At 37.9% G+C, this 10051-nt stretch overlaps 2 protein-coding genes across 2 annotated transcripts; both read right to left on the bottom strand.

The window, feature by feature from the left end:
• Positions 1 to 1791: 1791 nt before the first annotated feature.
• On the bottom strand, positions 1792 to 4184 carry LOC105437725 (5-hydroxytryptamine receptor 1A-alpha-like). Its single transcript, XM_011664665.2, has 2 exons — positions 2972 to 4184; positions 1792 to 2147 (listed from the first exon to the last, which is right to left on the bottom strand). Exons 1-2 carry the CDS (start codon positions 3884 to 3886, stop codon positions 1848 to 1850), a joined length of 1215 nt encoding a protein of 404 aa, XP_011662967.1. The 5' UTR covers positions 3887 to 4184; the 3' UTR covers positions 1792 to 1847.
• Positions 4185 to 7504: 3320 nt separating this feature from the next.
• LOC115920777 (muscarinic acetylcholine receptor M3-like) lies at positions 7505 to 9079 on the bottom strand. The gene is made up of 2 exons (XM_030977416.1): positions 8135 to 9079; positions 7505 to 7758 (listed from the first exon to the last, which is right to left on the bottom strand). Exons 1-2 carry the CDS (start codon positions 9032 to 9034, stop codon positions 7678 to 7680), a joined length of 981 nt encoding a protein of 326 aa, XP_030833276.1. The 5' UTR covers positions 9035 to 9079; the 3' UTR covers positions 7505 to 7677.
• Positions 9080 to 10051: the final 972 nt, after the last annotated feature.

Genomic DNA, 10051 nt, shown 5'->3' with positions numbered 1-10051 from the left:
ACGTTTGTTGCTCGTATTTGTCGCGGATTTACATCGTACACGGTGGAAGTTCATCCGTTCTAAAAGTTTTGTGCAGCTCAAAACTTTTTGCGCGGATGAAATCACAGTGGACGGATGCTTGATGGATAGAGCGTATGAAACACGTATGCAATGAGTACACAACGGATGCATAGCGTTTTTCCAACGGATGGCAAGATGTGTTTACATTTTACATCCTCTTTGCATCCGTAAGTGCATTGGGACCGGGCCTTTATCAACATCATCATCACCATGATCATCATGATTATCATCATCATCATCATCACCTTTAATTGCATCCTTACTCATCATCGTAATTTTGACCAACATTAACTTGGCTCACAACAGTAATCATGATTTTATTCTAATTTCTATATTTTTTCATTCCAATAAAAGTACAGGCCAACAATCCGTATCATACACAATGAAAAATCCCAAAAGGGCACATTTCTATAGCATTAAACATAAAGACAAGCAAAGATAATATAACAAAAAGCCTATTCAGAGCTGTAACGGTTAAAAATGAGATATAATACATGTAGAAGAGCATTTTAGACATGTAAGTTCACTTTTTGTATACACTAAATCGTGAGTAAGCATGTGTCACAAATGAATCAAATATCCACGAGCTTTCACATAATATTAGGGGCGTTCACACCTACAGAAAAAAAGATTTAAAAATCGATTTTTGCATCGCGATCAAAAAATATATTGTAGCTGCAATATAATCATAAATTGTTCTAATTTTCATTGCTTATTTTATCTTGTTACCATAATACATAGTCGTCATTCTTATATCGTTTATATAATCAGTATTATCATCTTTTACATCATCGTCGCTCTAATCTCTGATCGCATATAGATCATCTTCATTTTCATTGTCAGCAACAAAATCGTCACAAAGGGCATTTTCCAAATGATTGTAGTAATTTTCACTTCATGAGCACCACTGCAAACGAATTATAGTCACAATCAACATCAAAGTCGTAATTAACATCTTCATCATCATCATCATCATCATTATCATTATCATCATCATAATTATCGTAATCATCATCATCATCATCGTCACCTTTAACTGCATTGTTATTCATCGTCATAATTTTGCCCAACATTAACTTGGCTTACAACAGTAATCATGATTTTAAACTAATTTCTATATTTTTCATTCCAATAAAAAGTACAGGCCAACAATTTGTATCATATACGCAATGAAAAGTCTACAATAGGGTACGTTGTTATAGCATTACACTTAAAGACTAGCACAATTTATATAATAATTAGGCCTACCTTAATCAAAGCTGCTAACGATGTAACATAATACAGAAGAGCATTTTATATGAGTAAGTTCAGGATTACTATACACCCAATCGTAAGTAAGCATGCGTCACAAATGAATCAAATATCCACGATCTTTAACATCTTGACTAGTTCACAAATTGTAGCAGCGCTTTTCCTAAATAACTACCACCAAATTATGATAAATCTTAATATGTGAATTTCAAATGCTTTCACTTTTAGCGTTACGTTTCACAAATAACATTCTATACAAAAGCAGCTCGTTCATATTATTACTAATGAGTGGCGTACGCAGATTTTTTCCAAGGGGGGGGGGGGGTATTTTAAAATTTGAAAATCGCACCGAAAATTTCTCAACGACTCAGCCAGCCGTTGAATAAGCGTGGGGGGGAGGGAGTATACTTTTTTTGAATTTGTTGTTGTTTGTTTGCCTCCTTCAGAACTTTTTTTTTTTTTTTTTTTTTTTACAATTCAAAATATTTGAAGGGGGTTTAACCCCCTCCCCCTGCGTACGCGCTTGAATGAGTAGGCTAGTTGGCCCGCGACGGTCGATTACAGGAGAACATTTTGATGACAGTGCCACGGAACAGAGGCTGCGACATGGCGTAGGATATAGGGTTCAGGAGGCTATTCCCGTACTGCAGATTGCTAAAGACAGTGAAAGCACCATTTGAGAGAAGAGGTACGATGAGTTGAGGTTCGATACTGTAGATTAAATTGATTACGCTAATCGGAATCCATGTCAGTACAAAAGCGATGACGATGAGGAGGAGAGTAAGTGTCGCCTTCGTCATTTCAGCCGTCGATTCCACGCGATGTGACGTTGATGTCTGAGTTGTTAGAAGGAGAAACAGAGAGGGACAAAGAAAGAGAGAAAATCATGAGCGCCGTAGATTTTGACAGGCTCATAGAAAAAAACATACATGCTTTAAAACTAATTCATGCATTTAGAGTGATATTTGATCTTCCATAAAAACTATTCAGTCTTTAAAATGACGCCAAACACGAACAACTTCGAAACTTTTAGATATTCCTTTAGCGCCATTCGGAACTACTCGCGTTGACAAAACTCATGGGAGAGCGAGGGAAATGACCTCTCAATGATCGAAATTTAGAGATTTTGTGAGAAAATTCTATCGGCAAACAACTTATCGTTTAGTGTAATCGTTAGGGCTGCTAACCTTTGTATTTATTTGATACAAAGTTGGCCTTAGAAATGCCGTTAATTAAACATGATAGCTAAGACAACTTGAAAGAAATTTCAATGCCCTACTATACAGAAATCTTGTTCAGATTTGTACGTTAACAGTTCCTTTCACATTCCCATGTTGGAATAGATGACGGACAAGGTTACTGACACTATGAATATGACGGACAAAGAAAGAGGACAAAATATACAGTTCCTCATTCTACCCTCAACAATTGCTGTGGTAGATAAAGGAACATCCCTTCACTGCTATTATGTACAAATTTGTAGAACAGGTGAATAGGCATGTGACACCTGTTCTACACATTTTTACATAATAGCAGTGAAGGAATGTTCCTTTGTCTACCTGAGGAACTGTATATTTTGTCTTCTTTCTTTGTCCGTCCTGTTAATATTGTGAACTCTTTGCTATCGTGTTATAAGAGGCAAATTGTGTAGATTACTTACCGATATTTCTTGGTCAATATTTTCGATCTTGGTCTCATTACGTGATGAAGATGATACCATGATGTCATCTCTGCTCCCCGTCTCCGTAATGTCACTAAATGAACCTGTATGCGATGTCGATGAAACGCTTACACCCGTCATCTCAGTATCCTTAACGGTGGAAAGGTTGAGATCCGTTAAATTGGTCGACTTCTTGTTGTTCCGTCTTCCAACCGTCTTTCGTATCTTGATGAAGATTCTGACATAGAGAACGGCCATGATGGCCAAAGGCAAGAAGAACATGGCCGCACTTTGGATCATATTCGTCAACGGACTGAAAAAGTACAGCTGAGTACAGTGGAGTCCGTTGTCGTGATCGACGACGAACTCCCACACGGTGACGTACCCTATCCAGAACGAGAGTCCAATCACCCATGGCAGAGAGTTGATGATGATTGCCTTGCGCTTTGATCGAGAGATATAATGGTTGATGGGATCATAGACCGCTTGATGTCGATCGGCACATATCACAACCACGTTGATGTTAGAAGCATTGACGATTCCTTGGAAGATCCCAGTTATGACCTTACAGGCATTTTGAGAGAATGGGTACCGTTTAATGTACGAGTGCTCTACGACAGCTCCCAGTCCAATTCCAACCAGCAGATCAAGTATGGTCAGGTTTATGATGAAGTAATTATTGTAGGTACGGAGACGTTTTTCTACTAAGAATGCGCCAAGACTGATGATGTTGGCAAGTACAATGAGCGCGAAAAATACAGCGGGGAAGATGAGACTCTTCAGGCTAGGTGCAGTAGTTCCAAAGGGATCCAAAGAATTAGCAGTGACATTCATGTATCCACTTGCATTCTGGATATCAGTCCAAAACATGTCCGTTGAGTAGGTCTGCGTGCTATTAGAAATATCGGCCATCATCAATGATGCATCTCACACAGATTTGTCTGTGAATACTTCTCTTAACGAAAAGCAGAAGGTTTTATACAGTCATATTTAGATGCTATCTTCCCCAACGAATCAAAAGCGAGGCGTAGAATTAAATTTTCGTCCTATTAAGTTTCAAGCGTGTCAACTACAATGAAGAATATCTTTTTAATAAACCTAAAATCATCCTTGTTATGAAAAAGCTGCAGAAGGTTAGCAGGTAACAGCGAGCTACAGAAATGAAATTATCAACCGTTGCGTATTCAAATTGTACAATCTCTTTTCAAAGGCCGCAAGATCCAGTGCGAAAATAAGCCCCTGATAAAAGATGTTATCAACAGCGACATACTAAACGAACTTAAGCTACATATGTTTTGTCCTTGAAACATATAATAATACATAATAATAAAAACGTTACTTACAAAGCGCTTACCACCAAAGTCTCTAAGCGTGTCCATATAAAATGATATTATATATACAGGGAAAAGTTTTATTTTGATAACCGATTCAATGTTATTTTTGAGGTGACAACATCGTCCTCTCATCTTATTGACATTTCGTTCGCTAAACGAAACAATCATGGGGCTTATTTCAATGAAATCCATCGAGCGAAACATATAATAGAGAAACACTTTTAATGGCTTTTAATCTGAATACCTCAGGGAATCGTCAATCAAGAACATGTGTACTTTGAGATGTCTTTTTAAATTCATACTTCGCATCTTTGATGGTAATACAATATTTTTTTCAGCGAAAATTCTGGAATTCATTTCGTCAAATGTATAGGCTTAGGATGAGAGTGGCAAATGGGTTTTAAGTTACAGTTTAAGTTTAAGATTACAGTTAGCATACTTAGGGTTAGGGTTAGGTATAGTGCTGGGTCCAGGGTTGAAGTTAGAACTTTGAGAGTTCAGACCAATCCACACTTCATAGCTCACAGTTTTTTTAAATATTTCTTTCATATGGTGTGGACATGCTTTAGTTATTTGCCTTGGGTACTGTGGTTATCTGGTCTAAACGTTAAAACCAAATGGTTATTAGAAAAATTCATGACTAGATCGTAATAGCTCATTAGACGAAATGGATATTGACGAAATGAAAATAGACCAACTGAATTTCGACAAACTGAATTTTGGAATAAATTATTCTTTAGATATACAAAATGGCAATTAAATAAAGTAGCTGTTCATGTACTCAATCGTTAATGGACTCAAACATACAAGTTTTGGTGAGACGAAGTAGCTTTTAAACCAAATGGTTATGGATGAAACGTCTATTGACACCAGTGGTTAGCATACTAAATGAATGAAGATGTAATGGTTTTAAAAGGATTATAACAAATAGGATTAGACCAATTAACTTTCCAATAAACCGGTACAACATCATTATCACAACATTGCCTTTGTGACTTTATGAAATATGATTCTTCTTTCCGCATATCTTATAAGAAGTGGTTTCACAATAGTAGAACGTTGGTAATAAGCTCATTAATGATGAATCATGTATTGAAAAGATTAAGAACTGTGCATGTTGACTCACTTTTAACGTGTCATTACTTTAGCTCCCATGGGGCTAATATTGCAAAAAGAGTTGACTTTTCTTTCAACATGCTGTATTCCTAACATTTCCATTTCGCGTGGTGGCTGATTATTACAAATTTTCTCCGTAAAACATGCTAACTGTGAATAACATTACAACTACTAAGTCTCATTGTTACGCTTTTTATTAGAGAACTAGATATCATTAGAGAGTAACCGATAATCATATCGAGAAGCAGCCTCCTTATCAAAGGATATATTGTATACTAAGGTCATTTGATCTCCTGCATGCAGAACAAGCGCGATGGCGTAACTTATAAGACTGATCTACCATCCTTTGGGAAAAAAGTATTACTACAAGTATTATGATATCAAAATGGAAGGTCTCTTTAACCCCCTTATAATACGGTCCTCTCTCATTACATTTACTTAAATGATAATTATGTAGGTATACATTGAGAGCTGGAAAGAAAGAAGTATAAAAATATCATTAAAGGGTGCGTTTTAAGAAAACAATATAATATGAACTTTCCTTTTTAGGCGCTAGCTCAAAGTTGCTTCCCGTTATTACATGCATATTTGTATAAAATATGTAGTTACGATCCCGAGGGAAAACCACCTTCATATCATATTTTGTATATGATTCTCTCCTATATTAAGAAGACACTCGATGAAAATGAAAACGTAAAAATTATACATATTAACTGCGACAGCCCGGTGTTCACTTTATATAGGACGCAGATGTAAAAACCTGACTGGTTCAAGATTTAGAAAACACTATGCCCCTGAATGCAAAAAACGAGATGATTCATTCAAAAAATTAACTTTCCATTTTAGGCTAAAGCACGGAAAAGTGGATTGTTAAATAGCCCCACTTTTAAGCCCCACAACAGTCCCTTTCCCTCTCACGGCCCGTCACGGATACAGTGATAGACCGTGAGAAAATTTGGCAAGACCTAACAAAACTTGAACACAGAAAAAAAATCCCACGGCGCACTACGCTTCGGGCAAACGGGGCTGCCGTGGCCGCCGGGAACATAAGGCCAAAAATCCGGACTTTAATTATCCGGATTTTAGTTATCCTCTTAATTGGCTGTCTGTCATCAATTATCCCTTAAAAATCCTCATATGAAGCACGATAATTTTCTCTCGAAAGGATTTTTCAAGGGTTTTTTAAAGGGATTTTTCTGTCTTTTGAGACACCAATGTTGAAATAATCCAATTTAAGGTGTGAAGTCAACGCGCTATCAATGACCCGCGCACAAGTATATTAGCGCGCATTCAATGAGACGTTTTACTTTGTGATGTCACAATGCTTATCTACTTAAAATACAATGGCCCATCAAGAATCCGGATTTTAGTTATCCGGATTATTCGTAGCCTGTCTGTCACCAGTCTGTCACCGACGTAAATGAAAAAACTAGATTTCTAAAATCTGGTCTATTCAAGATGGGTCGGGATTTTTCTGTGTGACACTGCCTATAGTGTAAACGTAGCATTACATTGGTGGTGTTGCAAGGGAGCTAGACCTAATCATGTTTTCAGAATTTTCAAGGAGGTCTCACACACACCCAAAAATCGCTTCAAGAATAAGTTACACATTGTACACAATATGCCAATACATCCCTAAATTTTGATATCGCAGAATTTGTGTGCTCAAAAAGACAATCCTCTGTGTGAGTAACGAAGTCTTGTTTATACAGATGACCGAAATCTTAGAATACTATCTTTCATTGTGATGATTTATCACCATGATACAAATTTTACATATACATTCAAGCCTTCTGGTGAGAGGGGGAGGGGGGGGGGGGGTTCTCTTGAATAATGTCCGAAATAAACTTTTCAAGATATCAAATATTTACTTCAATAGGTATTTTTCTCGGATACTGCAGAATATCTTCCTCCTTATGTTTTGTAAGACAGATTTTTCCTAATAACAGTCAGTCTTTGTAAAAAGGAGATCATATGCTGTGCAGAGATTGCAAAACTATTGTTTGCAGTAGAAGATTTTGGTAACGGTGGCCCGAAACAAAGGTTGAGACAGGGCGTATGAGATAGGGTTTAAAACACTGGAGATAAGTGAAAAAGAGAAAGGCTTGTCGTGACAGGCCAGGTCGGATGAGGGCAGGAGATATGCTGTAGATCAGGCTTATCAAACTTCCTGGAATCGATGTCGTGAAGAAAGCGATGACGATGAAAAGAAGAGTACGAGTCGCTTTGCGCGCTTCTGCAGTCGATTCCACCAGATCAGACAATTTTGTCTGGGATAGAGAGGGAAAGGAGGGAGAAAGTGAGTGAGAGAGAACGAGAGAGAGAGAGAGAGAGAGACTGAATATGTAAAGAAACATAGGGAGAGAGAGGTGAGATAGAAAGAGACAGTGGTAGTGAGAAGAAGGTATGGAGAAAGAAAAGTAGAGAAAGAGAGAGAGAGGGGGGGGGGGGAGATAAAATGGAAAACGATGAGATAGTACGCAGAGTCTTTCGTGATGCCAAGCAATGTTCAGCTCATAAACAAACTTTTAAAATAGGTGAATTATTTTTAACATTTCGATGAAAAGGGTAATTACATAGTTTTTCAACAAATCTGATGTTATATCCTTGTGAAATGCAGGGGGTGGAAAAGAAGAGAGAAAGATATAAAGAAACGAAGAACGGACGTGGTTGGCATAAAAGACATTTCAGAGATAAGTGTTGATTCACTTACCGATAAATCCTGGCCTCTGGTTCCAATTTTCGTTACATTAGGTGATGATGATGATGATGCTATTGCGTTGTCGCTTCTCGCATCAACATTGTCCAAACATGCATGCGGAATAGATGGGATGCTTCCAGAAGTCATCTCGGTGTCCGTGGAGCTGGAAAGGTGGGTTGAAGCAAAGTCCTTGCTAACATTCCGTCCTCCAGCCGACTTCCGGATCTTAATGAGAATTCTTATATAGAGGATGGAAATAATAAGGATTGGTAGATAGAACCGAAATACCCCCTGAAACAAAGCAGTCACGGGACTGTAAGCAATTCGATGAAAGCAGTGATCTCCGTTGTCGAAACTAATGGCGAACTCCCACACTGTGACGCACCCAATCCAGAACGAGAGTCCAATCACCCACGGCAGAAAGTTGATGATGACGTCCTTACGCGTTGATCGAGAGATAAAATGGTTGATGGGATCATAGACCGCTTGATGTCGATCGGCACAGATGACGACGATGTTGATGTTAGAAGCATTGACGATTCCGTGGAAAAGTCCTGAAAGAATCTTACACGCATTGTGAGAGAAGGGGTACCGACCGTCGTAAATGTGCTGTACGTAGGGACACAGACCGATCCCTACTAACAGATCAAGTATGGTAAGGTTTATAATGAAGTAATTATTGTAGGAACGGAGACGTTTTTCTAACAAGAATGCAACCAAACTGATGGTGTTGGAAAGTATGATAAACCCAACCAAGATTGCAGTGAAATTCTGTTGAAACGAAACTGATTTTACACTGTCTAAGGAATTAGCCTCTGTTACGAATTCGCTTGAATATTGAAAATCAGTCCACACCATGATTGTTGTGTAGGGTTGCGTACCGTCAGAAACATTCGTCATGTTTGCATCCATGAGTCAGTCACATGTAACCAGTCTGTGCAAAATATGAAATTCAGTCACCACTCTTCACTTTAACAAGAATAAAGCTCGTCTGGAAGAAGAGGTATGATTCGATCTTTTATGTGGTTAAATGGCACAAGCAAGAGGTAATTATTTCGAGGAGACTGTTCCTGACAAAGACGCGAAAGCAAGCAATGTTAATTCTAATATACCTGTCTCATTATGCCATTCTCAAGGCAGAGAGATTTAAGTCGAATAATAAACTCGTGTCGAATTTTCTTTGAAGCGCATTATTTTTTTAAAAATTTCTCTACCCAAAAGAGGCAGGAGAGCCTTGACCTATTATGCGTTACTCGAAATATTCTTTATACCGTAAATATTAAGCTTTCTACTGAGGTTTACGTCGGTAGTTAAAATAAAACCAAAGAAAGTGGAAAATGGAGAAAACGAATGTTCATTAAGGGACTCCTGTCTCGAATACCAATCAATCAATAGATACAGAGATGAAAAGAGGGCTTATGGTGGCTATAGATTCTATAGATGCGAATGTTCGCAGTCCTCGAAACTGATGACGAACCAATCGTGATTTAAACTCCTAATAAACTCTGTCCTATTTAATGACAGAGAGTTGATGATGATAACTTGCTCGTTGATCGAGAGATATAATGGTTGATGACTTAATGGGATCATAGACGGATTGGTGTCAATCAGCACAGTTTACAACCACGTTGATGTTAGAAGCATTGACGATTCCATTGAAGATCCCGATTAGGACTTGATACACATTTTTAAAATATGGGTACAGAAGTGCTAATTCCAAGCACGACTAGGAGATCAAGTAGTGTGAGATTAATGATGAAGCTGTTGTTGAAGGTTCGGAGTCGTTTTCTAGCATAAGTGCCACCAGACTAAGGATGTACAAAACAAAGACTGCGATATAAATGACACTTTTAACATAAAAAGAGAGATGAATCTAAGGTTCCAACTAAAAATCACTTAAGTAATATTTTCACTTCTGCGTCGGCAAGC

The sequence above is a fragment of the Strongylocentrotus purpuratus genome, unplaced genomic scaffold (assembly GCF_000002235.5).
Source record: "Strongylocentrotus purpuratus isolate Spur 01 unplaced genomic scaffold, Spur_5.0 spur5_scaffold_9, whole genome shotgun sequence".
Lineage (NCBI taxonomy): Eukaryota > Metazoa > Echinodermata > Echinoidea > Camarodonta > Strongylocentrotidae > Strongylocentrotus > Strongylocentrotus purpuratus.
The sequence above is the reverse complement of the archived record's forward strand: the minus strand, read 5'-3'. Positions and strand labels throughout refer to the sequence as shown.

Coding starts and splice junctions, on each gene's coding strand:
- LOC105437725 (XM_011664665.2), bottom strand. CDS start 3,886: ATGATGGCCGATATTTCTAATAGCACGCAGACCTACTCAACGGACATG. Junction 2,148..2,971: donor ATATTGACCAAGAAATATCG/GTAAGTAATCTA, acceptor CTAACAACTCAG/ACATCAACGTCACATCGCGT.
- LOC115920777 (XM_030977416.1), bottom strand. CDS start 9,034: ATGGATGCAAACATGACGAATGTTTCTGACGGTACGCAACCCTACACA. Junction 7,759..8,134: donor CCAGAGGCCAGGATTTATCG/GTAAGTGAATCA, acceptor TTACATATTCAG/TCTCTCTCTCTCTCTCTCTC.